Source organism: Sphaerodactylus townsendi, linkage group LG12 (genome assembly GCF_021028975.2).
Source record: "Sphaerodactylus townsendi isolate TG3544 linkage group LG12, MPM_Stown_v2.3, whole genome shotgun sequence".
Lineage (NCBI taxonomy): Eukaryota > Metazoa > Chordata > Lepidosauria > Squamata > Sphaerodactylidae > Sphaerodactylus > Sphaerodactylus townsendi.
In genome coordinates, this window is record NC_059436.1 from 25,832,858 (window position 1) to 25,847,360 (window position 14,503).

Sequence of the window (14,503 nt, forward strand, 5' to 3'; positions counted from 1 at the left end):
TAGTTTGATGCGAGCCAGGAGATGCGCATATGCTAAATGACAGTGGCTTAGAGCAGATGGTTGTGGAACCAACCAGGGGAGAGGTGATCCTAGATCAGGGGTATGGAACCTTTAACACTCAAAGAGCCATTTGGACCCATTTTCCATGGGAAAAGAAAACACAAATAATTTTTGACACTTAAAATAAAGATAACACTAAATATATAGAGTTTTTTTAACCTTTCACTCCACTCATTCTGAGAAGCGCATGGATGCGCCCGCCCTGCTGCCTGCAGGGCAGGCAAGGATGAAGCTGGCGGCTTGGCCTTGCCGGCCGCCAGGAAAGCACCTGCCCCCGCTCCAACGGGGCGGGTGAGAGGGGAAGCCCACGGCGCGGCCCAGCCGACCATGGGCAGTTCAGGTGGCCCTCACTTCCTGCCTGCAGGGCAGGCAGGGGTAAAGCCAGCGGCTCGGCTAGATGAACCCACAGTGCAAGGGCAGAAGAGCCGCATGTGGCTCTCGAGCTGCAGGTTCCCTACCCTTGTCCTAGATCTAATTCTATGTGGGACCCAGGACTTGGTGCGGGAAGTCAGTGTTGTTGAGCCGATAAGGAACAGCGACCACAATGCTGTCAGATTTAGTATCTCTGCATGCAAACAAGTGACAACTACTAATGTAGTTACATTTGCCTTCAGAAAGGGAAATTTCTCAAAGATGAGGGGGAAAGTGCACAGGAAGCTGAAAGGGAAAATCAAGAGAGTCAAAACTGTCCAAGATGCTTGGAGGTTATTTAAAAACACAGTCTTAAAAGCTCAGCTGGAATGTGTTCCGCAGGTTAGGAAAGGCAGCGCCCAGTCCAAAAGAAAGCCACCATGGTTAACAAGGGAGGTTGAGGAAATTGAAAATGAAGATGAAGATGTCTTTTAGAAAATGGAAGTCCAATTTGACTGGGGAGGAATACCAGAGGGAACACAAATGGTGGCAAAAGAGAAGCAAGTTAGCTGTAAGGGAGGCAAAAAAGGATTATGAGGAATGCATGGCTGCGAACATCAAGACCAGCAACAAACAGTTCTTCAAGTATATCAAAAGTAGGAAGCCAGCAAGGGAAGCGGTAGGCCCGTTAGATGACAAAGGAACAATGGGTGTGCTAAAAGATGACAGGGAGATTGCAGAGAAGCTGAATGAATTCTGTGCATCTGTCTTCACCCAAGAGGAGGTGAGGAAAATTCCTGCACCTGAACCATGCTTCTTAGGAGGCGAATCCGAGGAACTAGTGAAGATAGTGGTAGACAAGGAAGAATTTCTGGCAGCCATTGATAAATTAAATGATACTGAACCCCCTGGCCCAGATTACATTCACCCAAGAGTTCTTAAAGAGCTCAAGCATGAAATTGCTGATCTTCTCACTTTAATGTGCAACTTATCCCTGAAATCTGCCTCCATCCCTGAAGACTGGAAGATGGCCAATGTCACACCAATCTTTAAGAAAGGGTCTAGGGGGGACCCAGGAAATTACAGGCCAGTCAGTTTGACATCTGTTCCTGGTAAAATTAGTAGAATCTATCATTTAAGATAAAATTATAAAACATGTAGAAAAACAAGACCTGCTGAGGAAGAGTCAGCATGGCTTTTGCAGAGGCAAGTCCTGTCTTACAAACTTACTAGAGTTCTTTGAGGGTGTAAACAGGCATGTGGATAAGGGGGAACCAGTGGACATTGTCTGCTTGGATTTCCAAAAGGCTTTTGACAAAGTTCCCCATCAAAGACTATTGAGAAAACTCAGCAATCAAGGAATAAGAGGGGAAGTCCTCCTATGGATTAAAAACTGGTTGAGGAACAGGAAACAAAGGGTGGGTGTAAATGGGAAGTTCTCGCAATGGAGAGATGTAGGGAGTGGTGTCCCCCAAGGAAAAGTTTTGGGATCAGTGCTCTTTAACCTATTCATAAATGACCTGGAAGTAGGGGTGGGTAGCGTGGTGGCCAAGTTTGCAGATGATACCAAATTATGTAGGATGGTGAGAACCACAAAAGATTGCGAAGAGCTCCAAGCGGACCTTGATAAATTAGGTGAGTGGGCTCAGAAATGGCAAATGCAGTTCAATGTAGCAAAATGTAAAGTGATGCACATAGGGGCAAAAAAATCCAAACTTCACATACATGCTACGGGGGTGATTGCTATCAGTCTGTGAACCAGGAAAGGGATTTAGGCATCTTAGTTGATAGTTCCTTAAGAATATCCAACAGTGCATAGCAGCTGTATAAAAGGCAAACTCCTTCTGGGGATCACATTAGGAAAGAAATTTGATAATAAAACTGCAAAGATTGTCATGCCCTTATATAAAGCAGTGAATGCTGACCGCGCCTGGAGTACTGTGTCCAGTTCTGGTCGCCGCATCTCAAAAAGGATATTGAGGAGATAGAAAAAGTGCAGAGAAGGGCAACAAGGATGATTGAGGGACTGGAGCACCTCCCCTATGAGGACAGGCTGCAGCGTTTGGAACTCTTTAGTTTGGAGAGGAGGCGGCTGAGGGGGGATATGATTGAAGTCTACAAAATTATGCATGGGGTAGAAAATGTTGACAGAGAGAAATTTTTCTCTCTTTCTCACAATACTAGAACCAGGGGGCATTCATTGAAAATGCTGGGGGGAAGAATTAGGACTAATAAAAGGAAACACTTCTTCACGCAACGTGTGATTGGTGTTTGGAATGTGCTGCCACAGGAGGTGGTGATGGCCACTAACCTGGATAGCTTTAAAAGGGGCTTGGACAGATTTATGGGGGAGAAGTCAATCTCTGGCTACCAATTTTGGTCCTTCTTGATCTGAGATTGCAAATGCCTGAGCAGACCAGGTGCTCAGGAGCAGCAGCAGCAGCAGAAGGCCATTGCTTTCACACCCTGCACATGAGCTCCCAAAGGCCACTGCGAGTAGCAGAGAGCTGGACTAGATGGACTCTGGTCTGATCCAGCAGGCTTGTTCTTATGTTCTTAAGGCAGGATTCTTAATACAAGATTTTATCCTTCCATCTTTCTTATAGCCCCTTTTCTACTTTCTCCGCTGTCTTCTCCCCTGGCCCCCACTTCTGCTCTCCCCCCTCAGCCCAGTTTATCCACTAACAGCCTCCCCAATAGGACCAATGTCTGAACATCAGCAGTGAAACACACAACAGGTATGAAAACACAACCCACCCCTCTCCTTTGGGAAGAAAAAAACTACAGGAAGCTCCAATGTGGTCAGATGTTTGTAAAAAAACAACAACCCTGAAGTCTTTTAGGCAGGTCTGGCAGGAATGACCAGATGCTGGCGCTGAGTTCCAGCATGTGGAGTTCTCCAGTCGTGCCCATCAGACTTTCTAGTCTTGTGCTGCTTTCTGGGTCTAGGAAGGGCTTCAGAGGTTCCATTTTCTTCCCCCCTTGAAGATAGAAGAATCCCAGGAGAATCTCTTATTTGCCGTTGTCTTGAATATCTCGAATGTTTCTTTTCGACCCTGTATGTTAGTTTGACACAAAGTCTCCAGCTTTGAACTTATGAGATGCAGCTTCCTTTGTAAGAGACTGAAGAACTGTTTATGTTTACCTTGTTTATTTTTAGCATGTTCAGAACAAGCTGTATCAGGTGACTTATAGGAACTGGAGATTCCGGGCCAAGCTGTTGATCTGGTATTGCCTTCTGCCTGTTCAGCAACTCCAAAGGTGACCCACTTGTCTTGGAGGGCGGAGCAGTCCTCTAAGCAAACATCGTCTCCGATGAAACTCCTGGGCACAGTTTTGTGCACTGTGGACACTCCTTTGCCAATCTGTTCATTCTCTCAATAAGGCCACTGGCTCTCAGGTGCTCTAGAGGAATGGCTTGTTGTACGTGAGGCTGCTGGGGTGGAGGTGCATTTCGACAGAGATCAGTCATTCCTGTTGTCTGCCAGGAGCTCTTTAGGGAGCCCTGCCTGGGGGGAAATATTCCTCATAGGAACCAACTTGCAGTTGCTGCGGGTAGAGCTACCCACACCCACCGACAAAAAAACAAACATGCCACAGCTGTTTCAGGTGACGGCAGCAACTCCCTAACCCTCCATATTTAGCAAATTAGTCCAGAAACAGATTTATGGGCCTCCCTCTCAAAAGGTCCCCATCTAAACTCCCCCCCACACAAAAAAATCTGTGTTAGCCTGGCCTGTTGAGCTAAGCCCCTGTTCACTGAGCTCCAGAAATGGAGACCTTGCGGCTGAAGCCTCAGCCCTGACTCCAGTCTCTAACTCACCTTCTACTCTCTCTCAAAAGATTGGTCCTTACTGATGAAAACTGTATGCTCCTAGGGGTGGGTGCCGCTGCCTCTCAGAGAGTGCTCAAAAGAGCCGGCTGGCTCCCCAGAAGCCCCACCTCTCAGAAGTTGGAGGCAAGACCCCCCACCCCCCATCACACAAACAAAAGCCCTCACAGGCACTCAAAACATACCAAGATAAAGATATGGTTTTAAGGCAACCCTTCCCCTCCCCCCCCAAACCCCAGAGTTCACCTTTTGCTCTTTGCTAAGCTTCTTCTGACCGTGCCACGAGATGGCGCCACACATGGGAGGAGGTGCCCAAGGATGATCTGCTCATAATTCCTCCCAAGGAACAAGCCAAATAGCAACCAGGAAGGTGACTTTGGGGGAGACTGTGCAGCCTCAACACGTTGCCCAAGGAAGTGGCTCTAGAGAGGGCACAATCAACCCAGGGTGGTGGTGGGGGGGCCTTGTAGAGCTGTCGGGGGGGGCCCTGCCTGGGCCTCCTGGGAAAGGTCGACTAGGTCTTCCTTCGCTGGACGGAGGCGACACGGGACTCACCTCCCAGGAGGCTGCTTGCTGAGAGCAAGTCTGTCGTTTAGCAGTTCAAAATTGTTTACAGGAACATCTTTATACGTTTGTTAAAGAACTAACTGTGATGACTGTTCATTGTAGAAAAGGTGAGGCTGAAGGCCCCGCTCCAGAGTTGGGCTGGTGGGGTCTGACCTTCCTGCAGCTGAGAATACAGGCGACCGTGATGTGGAGCGCTCAGCATGCAAACGCCCTCCCAGGGTGTGGCAGCAGTGAAGAAGGAAGGCTGGAGGGGGTCGGGAAAAGGCTGGAATGAAGCCCCACTAGACCAGGTCAACAACCCAACTAGTCCAGCATCATCTTGTTTCCCATGGTGACCAACCTCTGCAGGCCAACAGCTGGTACATAGAAGCCAAGCCCCCCCCCCCCATTTGTGCTCCCCAAAAAGTTCAATTCCAGGATGCAATTCAGTGCTCATTGCTAACAGTCCCCGATGGGCCTCCTTTTAAAGTCATCAAAGCCGGGGGTCACCTCTCCGTCCTGCAGCAGTGAGTTTCCTGGGCTCATGACGGGCAGTGTGAAGATCAAGCCCTTGATCATCCTGAGGGTGAGACTTGAGTCCAGCAGCACCTTGGAAGCCAGCAAGATTTTCAAGGTGTCAGCTTTCCAAAACAAAAGTTTCCTTTATCAGATCAAATGACTGCCCTTTTGTGCAGTCATATAGGATAATGAGCCCTTCAGGGGAGGGCAGTATAGAAATATAACCAATAAATAAAATAATAAATAAATAAAGAAGAAGAACTGGACACTTAGGGTTTTTTAAAAATACGAGTCTGGATTAACAGATTCCCAAGTCTGAACCAACAGAGCGCTTTCTGTGATCTTGAATTCATCCAAAGATCCACTGCCAGCTAGATGGAGCTGTTTGTGTACCTCAGCACCACACTTCATCCAAGGAAGTTCATTCAGGCTCATCAGCATGTAATTTATGCAGAGGGAAACTTACCCAATGATAAAAGTAGTTCAGAGGACAATGAGTTTAAACAGAATGACATCATTCCGGTTTATGGAAGGACACTTGGATGCAGGCGGAGGCACCACGGCCAGTCTCTGCCAGGCTGCTCCAGCTGAGGCAGCATTGAAGGAGGGCACAAGTCTGCTGAATTCTTTATCATATGACTGGAGGAGGCAGCCAAAGCAGGCTCTTGAGTGAGGGGGGAGTTGCCTCTTCCAAGCCAGGTATCGTCCCTCTGAAAAGCAAGCACAACTAGACCTCAAACTTGGTCCAGCAAAACTGGCTCCCTGCCCTACTATCTTTTCTCTGCAGCTGGTCATCAGCTGAGCCAGATCAGTTTGCTCCAATTTCACGGTCACTTCTTTACTTGGGCAGCCGCCGCCCATCTCGCCTGCTCAAAATGACTTCTGCCCAGTGTTCCTCATATTGTTTCCAGTACATCCCCACTCTGGTTCGTTTTTACCTCCACAGGAAATTCCTCCACAGTAGTTCCATTTTCAGTCCCTTTCTTTTAAATCCCCAGCAGGCAATATAACATGTCCAGCCCTTGCTGCCCAACCAACCCACATGCACACTGACAAAGCCTCTTCATTCACTTCTCTGGCAGGAGTGCAGGGTCATCGCGGGGGCCTGGCCAGAGCCCCCCAGTTTAGGCTCCTCACCTTCCAACTGGATCTGCTTCTCCTTCAGGTGGGCTTATTCTGTTCTCCATCATTGTATGCAAAACTGACATGGAACTAATGGTGCCATTATTCTCTGCCCACGGGGAATTTGAAAATTGTTTTATATTTACTATTTTCTGGTCCTCCATTAGTGCCAATATTGAAAAACCAGTCCTTTTATATTTGAGTGTCTTAAGCCTTCGTCTGGACTCTCTTAGCTTTTCATTGGCCCATATAACATTATTCTTCCCACTTGACTCAGCTCTTTGGCAGCGCCGCTGAGAACAGCGATTCTGGGGTTGCCACCTGGCCGTCTATCTCCCAGGCAAAATGTCTCCCTTCTGAGCCACCGTCAGCCCCCAAGAGCCCCGCCATCTTCCCAACAGCTCTCCAGGATGTGTTCAGCAGGAAGTGTGCGGTCCTGCTCCACAAACCCGCCTTTTGCTTGCTTTCCTGGCAGCTCACATTCACTTTGCCACAGCCTGTGCTTCTGCATTTGTGGGCTGCATTCTTCATGTGCTCACTTCTTGGTAAATGGCATTGCTGCTTCCCAAGAGATTCGACCCTGTTTGCTCTCCCTTTCAGATTCTGTGTGACTAGCCCCCTGGTTTTTGGGAAGCCTCTTCTTCCTCCGAAGTCAAATGCAGCTGTGGTGGGCCTCTCAGGCAACCTCCCAGGGACTCATCATAGCGTAAATGGAGCTTTTCCCAAATGAAGCAACCCTGCTCAGCCAGGACCCAGGCCAGGGCGCCCTTTCGTGAACGGCTATTTGGACTAACAACTCCAGTGCCAATTGATGTATGGGATTTAGCCATGTTGTGCATGTAAGTCACCCTGAGAACACTTGGAATTCCCCATTATTATTACATTTCCTGCTTTGGTCCCGCCCTGGGCCATTTTTTTTTGGCCATCTCTAGAGCACCCTCCGTCTTCTGGACAGGAGAGCAGTCACCATGTCCCCTTTCTGGGGCTGAATCCCCCAGGCCTGGTTATCCTGGAAAGAGATTCATCTGCTGATGCTTTCTGTCTTATTTGACTGGATGCCCATTCTAACAGTTACAGCAGGTCCCCTCTCCCTGACGGGCTCGATATCTACTGTCAGGGAGTGCCAGAGCAATCCTGACCAGTGGAGGGGGCCAGTCCCTTTCTCCCCTTTCATCAGAAGACCCTATTTTATCCCCTCCCCTTCTGCAGAGGGTCCACCGGAAGCAGACTGCTGGCCAAGGCCAGTACCCTGTTGTCATGGTTGGCTGCAGCATCGCTGGTTTCTGGGGACTTCAGCGTTTCCATTGCATGCAACGCAGCCTGTCTCAGCATTCCTGAGAATACAGACTGGCCATTCTGGAAGTCCCCCGCCTGCTGAGGTTGCTCCTGGCCATGCAGTCTCCCGCTCTGAGCCCAGCCTGCCACCTGAGCAGCTCCTCCTTTCCTTGCTCCCCCCCCCCCGCCCCGCCACCAGGGCGGCTCTGCTCAAGGAAGCCAGTGGCATGGAGCATGGCTGTCTTTTATTAGGCACACGAAAGCACAGCACACAGCGCTCCCAGCAGAGGTACAAAATAAATACAATAAATAAAGTCCACTTGCACAAGAGCGGAGGCGAGAGCTCTGCCGCTCGCCCCAAAGTCAGCAGCACACCCAGGAGTGCAGCCCGGCAGTTGCCCTTCGTGCCTTCCCCCAGGGAATCTGCCCTGGAGACCTGGACCTTCCCGGAGAAAACGCTGGCCTGGGCAGCCCCAGCAGAATCCCTGCCCCACCCCCCCGGCCCCTGCTGAGCCCGTGGCCCCTCCCGGCTTTGGGGGCCAGGCCAGAGCAAGCCTCGTCTCCGGAAAAAGCCTGGGGGGAGGCGACAGACAGCCCCACTTTCCTCCGTGCCACTGTCCAGACCCCACGTGGGCAGTGAACTGGACTGCCTCAGGCAGACAAAGCCTTCCCCCCCCCGCCCCTGCCCGGGCCTTTTAACGGGCAGTGCTGCTGGGGAGTCATCCTGGGACCTCCTGCCGTTCCAGCAGAGGCTCTGCCCCTGAGCCCCCACAGCCCCTCCCCCCGCGACAGTTTCCTCAGCTGCCGGGCGATTGCAGGGAAATCCAGACCCGGCTCATGGAAGAGCCCACATGGGGCGGTTCGGCCCCTGCAGGCCTGAGCGGGCAGTTCCCCGGGAGGGGGGCAGGCAACACACACACACCTGATGGAAAGTCCTCACGGCAGATGTGGCCGCTGTTGTGCGTAGTCAGTGCTCTGAGTTACCCAAGTGTGGGGTGCCTTGAATGCGCAGCAGCAGTCCTACCCACCCACCCCTACAAAGAGGAGACACGGTGGGATGACTCCGCCTGCTCTGCCATTCCACCAGTCGCCGTGTCGTGGCTCCTCCAGTTGTGTCTCTGGAGTGACTCCTCCCTACGTCCGGCACCAGCGAATGTTCAGGCTGAGGTGCACGGGGGAGGGGGCTCCAGGAAGCCTGGCGTCAGGAGGGCCTTGATCCACTCAGGCAGGCCCGGCAAGGACTCCGAGCCCCCCTGGGCCCACGCCAGACAGGAAGTTCAGTCGCTCGTGGTGTGCAAGAGCCCAGGGGCCCAGGGTTGAGGGAGTGGCAACAGACGCCTGCTTCAGATAGCCGGACCCCAAGACTGGCCTTGATGGAGCGATGCCCTCAGAGTTGGGCAGGCAGCTGAAGGAGCCCAGAGCCTCCTGCGGGGGCCCGGCTTGCCTTTGATACCCAGGAAGCTGAGCAGGAGGCGGCTCCCCTTGCTCCTGTGCCTCCTCCGCCCCAGCTCCCAGACTGAAACGCTCCTCCACCCCCCGCCCCCCATCCTCCCAATCACTCCTCAGCAGGGGCCCCCTGGGCTCCTCCAGAAGTCTCAGAAGGAGGCTGCAGCTGCTCAGGGGGGCTTGCAAGCAGATACCACTGTCGCTGCTGCTGCTGCTGAACGTGCCGCTGTCCGACAGGTCTCTGAGCTGCACACTTTCTGCTCTACTGCTGGCCAAGGCTTCTGGCAGACAGGGCCTTGCTTGCCCTGGCACTCGCCAAACTGGAGCTCCACTGGAGAGGCTCACGCTGGAAGGATGGGTTTGGGAGGGGTCCTTCACGCCCATGGAAATCTGATGGGTAGACTCCACTTCCAAGCACAGATCCACACCTCTCATCCCAAGAGGCCGGGGAGAAGAAGTCTGCTTCTGGAAAGAATTCTGGCAGCAAACAAGAAGGAAGCCTTAGCTGGCCGGCCAGCCTGGCCATTGATGACCCACATATTTGCTATCCCTTCCGTTGCTCACAGGAGCTCTGAGCAGCACACATGCCCCTGCCCAGGGGTTGCCCCCGTAGCATCTGTGTGAGGCAGGCTGCGTGGAGGAAGTGGGATGGCGGCCCCACAGTCTCAGCTTCTGCTTCTATCTCCCATAAGTTGCCCAGAAGGCAAGTTGTTTATCATGTGTGTGGAGCGTGTGTGTATCGGCCTCTGATTCTATCTATCCTCAGTCAACACAGCTATGCCTGCCTGGCAGCAAGCACAAGCAAAGTTTGGGTCCTTTTTATCAGGCTCAGCCCTGGAGACAGGATCTATGCTTGTCTAAAATTAGAAATCCCCCCCAAAGCTCCTGAGTACAATAATTCATAGAAACCTCGTGCAGAGCAGTGCTGACTGGGACAATCCTGTTCTGCAGAAACATCTGCTGTTTAGGCTGGAGAGCGCCCGTCAGTCACTTAGCCAAGGTTTGTTCGTTTGTTTGTTTATGACACTCATTAGCCATTTTCCTCCCTCATGGGACTCAAGGCGGCTTGCAACAGAAGTGAAGTGATGATCAAGAATGCAACCCCTTTTCTCCCTCTTTGCCCCCCCCCCCCCCGCTGCCCTGGACTGACGCCAGCCTGTGAAGTGTCGCAACAGCAGTCAGAAATGGAAACTTGCAACAATGATCAAATGTTAGAAATTATTGCAGCTGGATCCTGTATGTTAACTATTTTAAGGAATGGGCATGTTACTTCGTGCTCCTGGCTTATTTGCATATCATAATTATTTCATCCATTATGTTTCTTTTGTGACCTCTGCAGGAGGAGCAATTTGTTTTCTGACTAAGGAACACAATGATCTGATGAACAGCAAAATAAAAGCAATCCTTTGATTCAGCGGCCAGGGGCAGGGGGGAGGCCCGTGGCCGCTGTGCTTGCCTGGGAGGCCGTCCATCAAGAATCTGCTTGGCGCCCCTCCCCCAGGGCTTCTCACAGAAGAGGGACGAGGCCTTCCTTGTGGGGTGTATAGGGTTGGCATTCAGGCACTCCCCGTGGACCCCCAAAGCCAGACGCAATGGTGAGGGGAGAGGATCTCAAGGGAAGCACGTACCAGCACAGAGGGGGTCTCCATGGGTTTCTTCAGATGTGCCCAGACCTGTGCCGCAGCTACACCACCAAGAGCCACCAGAATGAAGAGGGCCACGCTGAGGATTGCTCTGGCTTGTGCGCTGTCTGCCAAGAAAGCATCTCCAAGGGTTATTTGGCATCTGTCGCACACGCCATTATCATAATGCTATAAATGTTTTCCGCCCCTTGTCTGGGAAAGAGGGCCCCAGCTGCCACTTCAGGGATGCACCCACTGCTCCCAGCCAGAAGACATCTGAGGAGGTGGGGGGTGGGTGGGTTCAGAGGCACTAGAATAGTGGTTCTCAGCCTTCCTAATGCTGCGACCCTTTAATATATTTTCTCATGTTGTGGTGACCCCCAATCCTAACATTTATTCATTTTACAGATGGAGAACACTGATGCAGAAAGCCTTAGGCGGCCCCTGTGAAATGGTCGTTCGAGCCCCAAAGGGGTCCTGACCCACAGGTTGAGAACCACTGCACTAGAAAGATAGACCAGCAGACCAGAGATCACCGCATTGCTGCCTCGGGGTTTGCAGCTGAGGCCTTGGCTGTCCCTTGCCCTCCTGGCCTCTAAGCAGCCCCGACTTCCTGACTGAAGGGTGCCGAAGGGCCTGCATACATTTGCAACACCCAGAAAACTCTGAGGGGAGACAGGGAGGGAGCCCCCACCCCGTACTGGATGCCCCTGGGAGGACTGTCGAGAAACGCTACCAGTCAGGTGCCCATTTAAACTCGGGCACAAGGGCTCTCCTGCTGCTGACGGGCAGTTGTGTGGCCTGCTGACTCCTTACCCGGCCTGCCCGTCTCCTGCTTCCCCACGGGTGGACAGGGAGGTGGCAGCAGAGGTTGCTGGCCTCTGATCTGTGCCGTGGCTCACCTTTCAGGGGGGGAGTCGAGACACACTGCTCTTCTGTCCGCGTGGCAGGATTTGGCCGGGAGGGCAGGTAGGGCTCCACGCTCACACAATACCGCTCACCCCACACAAGCGCAGGGAGGTCAAAAGTCCGGTTGGTTTTAACCAGCAGATACTGCAGGGGGCAGCATGAGAGACATCAAGCCAAGGTTGCGTGGGCCATGTGGGCCTCTGGCCAGACAAGGGTGGCGGCTGCACAGGAGCTTGCCTGAAATGGGGCCCCTGCAGCAGGCGCCCACACCCCGGGTTCCAGGAGGTGGCGGTGCCTCCCTGTGCCCAAAGCTCTCAGGCTGCTGCCTCTCTCCTCCATGGAGACCAGCCCCACAAAGCCCCTGCAGAGAGGGAATCGGCAGCCTGGGGTGGGGTAGAGGGAACTGAGTTGCACCATGCCTTGGCCAAGAACCCAACCCCCATGTCAATGGACCCCCACCTGGGATGTTGGCAGGGCGTGGCGGAGGAGAGGGGAGCCCTCCCAGGGGATGGTGCTGCAGCCTCACCTGGTCATTGCTGGATGCCCTCCGAACATAGACCCGGTACTGCTCCCACCCGCCTGGGTGCAGGTCCTCGTGGGCGATGGTGGCCTGCTGCCCTCTGTGCACGGGCAGCTCCAAGGTCACCCGCAGGATGTTGCCGGAGAGGGACAGGTTCACCTTCCACAACCGGAGAGTGGCTGGGAAAATAAAACGACCCCAGTCAGTTGGGAGGATTTCCCAGGCAGGATGCTGGAAATGCGCGCGCCCGGGTGACCCCGCTCATGCTGAGGCGCAGAAGCTCCTCCTCCTTCCCACAGCAGCAGGACGGGGCAGGGACTCAGCGGGCCGCGCATGCGGGAATAAGGGCACCTGGCTGGGCACGGTTTTTGGGAGCAGGGGAGGGCACCCCGCCCCCAACACACACAGGCCCCAAATCAAGCCGAGGAAAGGAGGGCGGCAGGCAGGCCCAGGACGGTTAGAGGCCTCTGACCGCCGGTTGGGGGCTCCCGGAATGGGGGCGAAGGGCCAGCCCCAGAAAGCCCAGTCCCAAACCCAGGGAGGTGGGGGTGGGGGTGGGCTGGCTTAATAGCCCCTCCCCGGCAGGGCGACCGCTCCGACTGGGACCCAGCGTGGCTTCCGAGTGCCGAGCAAGGCCACCTCCAGCCCACTCCCCCCCCCCCCCGCCACGCGTGCCCCAAGGCCGAGCCGGGCTCCGACTGACGAAGAGGAGGGGGGCCCTCCGCCGCGTGGTCGCCTACCCTCCTTGGGCGAGAAGGGCGCGGTGGCCGTCCAGTGGGAGGGGGTGCCGTGGGCGTCCAGGGCGCGCACCCGGGCGAAGTAGCGGTGCGCCGGCTCCGCGGTCTCGGCGGTGAGGTCGCAGTCCAGGCGGGCGATGGCGGTGCAGCGGCCCACCGGCGTCCAGCTGTGGTTGCCATATCTGCGGGTGGGCGGGTGGGGGGGAGGGGAGAGTACGGATGATGATGGGCAGGCAGGCAGGCAGGCCTCCGTCGCGCAGGGGGCTCCGGGCCGGGGCCGGTGACAGGGTCTTACCGCTTGTACTGCACGTCGTAGAGGACGAGGCGCGGCCCCGGCGAGCGGCTGGCTGCAGGCGCCCAGAGCAGCAGGTGCTGGAAGGTGCGGGCCACGAGGCGCACGCGCTCCGGGGCCCCCGGGGCAGCCTCAGCGGAGGGGTCGGGCCGGCCGCCCTGCAGCCACAGCAGGAGCAGGAGCAGGAGACGCGCAGCGCGGCACGCGCGCATCTCCAGCCCAGCGCAGCTCGTCGCGTTCAGGCGGCTGCCGCGCAGCTTCTCAGGACTGGCCAAGGGAGTGGGTGGTCTCCCTTCTTCCCCCTTGGCCGCTTCCTGCGAGGGGCGGGACGCACCGCCAGCCTGGCCAGGCCGGGCCATTCCCGGGGGATCTCCCCCTGCGCAGCAGCAGCAGCAGGAGGGGAAACCCCTCGGGAGGGGGGGCGCCACTCCCCCACAGGCACCGGACAGCGCCCCTCCGCCGCTCCTCCTCCTGTCTGTGGGCCCCTGAGGGAGCCTGCTGCTGCTGCTGCTGCTGCTGCTGCTGCTGCTGCGGGCTCTCCCGCTTGGGGGGCTGCTGCGCCGGAGGAGCGCCTTGGGACGAAGAAGGCCAGGGAGGGCTTCCAAGCAAAGGCAGGCAGGCGGCCCCGCTTCTTGTATGCAGCCAGCCAGGCCGGCCACCCGCCCTGCCAGGCAACCTGGCCCTCCTCCTGCCCTGGGCTGAACCATCTGTCTTCAAGGGCAGCCCCCTCCCCGGCACCGGATTGTAGTCAAGGCTGGGTGTGCTAAAGCAGAGCTGGCCTCTGAGATGCCCTTCACTCGGTGCCCCCGCCCACCTGCCCGCGGAGAGAGGTTCCTCTCCCTCCTCTGTAAAGGCAGAGCAGGTTGCAGGCGCCCGTGGAAGCTGGCTGGAGAACAGGCCTTTTCCACAGAAGAAGTGAGTGGTGCCTGCTCTGGATACTCTTGCTGTTTGCCACCTTCAGGACTCCCAAAGCAGCTGACACAAGGGGAGGCCGCCAGAGTCCAGAGAGAACCACGACTGACCCGAGGTCACCCAGCAGGGCAGGCTTCCTGGGGAGAAGTGGGGGACCGAACCCAGTTGTCTCCAGATTAGAGTCTGCCCCACCCCTGCTGGCATCAGGCACTCCTCCCTGCCATGAACTGTAGTGAAGGGCGGTTCCTTAGATGGCTTTTCAGGCCACCCCTGGCCAGGGTCAGTGGAGCCTCCAGGCTGGGAGGCCACAGAGCTCTGAGCAGCAGCAGCTACGGGGAGAGGGGCCTGCTGGCGGTGAGG

General features: G+C 55.2%; 1 protein-coding gene across 1 annotated transcript; it reads right to left on the reverse strand.

The window, feature by feature from the left end:
- Window positions 1-7,933: 7,933 nt before the first annotated feature.
- IL10RA (interleukin 10 receptor subunit alpha) lies at window positions 7,934-13,938 on the reverse strand. Its single transcript, XM_048512110.1, has 6 exons — window positions 13,235-13,938; window positions 12,943-13,121; window positions 12,209-12,381; window positions 11,676-11,826; window positions 10,780-10,901; window positions 7,934-9,628 (listed from the first exon to the last, which is right to left on the reverse strand). Exons 1-6 carry the CDS (start codon window positions 13,936-13,938, stop codon window positions 8,927-8,929), a joined length of 2,031 nt encoding a protein of 676 aa, XP_048368067.1. The 3' UTR covers window positions 7,934-8,926.
- Between the last annotated feature and the right edge of the window lie 565 nt (window positions 13,939-14,503).

Excerpts from the sequence above, each read along its gene's own strand:
- IL10RA (XM_048512110.1), bottom strand. The coding sequence starts at position 13,938 with ATGGTTCAGCCCAGGGCAGGAGGAGGGCCAGGTTGCCTGGCAGGGCGG. Across the intron at positions 12,382-12,942 it reads GCCCTTCTCGCCCAAGGAGG|CCACTCTCCGGTTGTGGAAG; the intron begins GTAGGCGACCAC and ends TTATTTTCCCAG. Across the intron at positions 11,827-12,208 it reads GGGCATCCAGCAATGACCAG|TATCTGCTGGTTAAAACCAA; the intron begins GTGAGGCTGCAG and ends TGCCCCCTGCAG.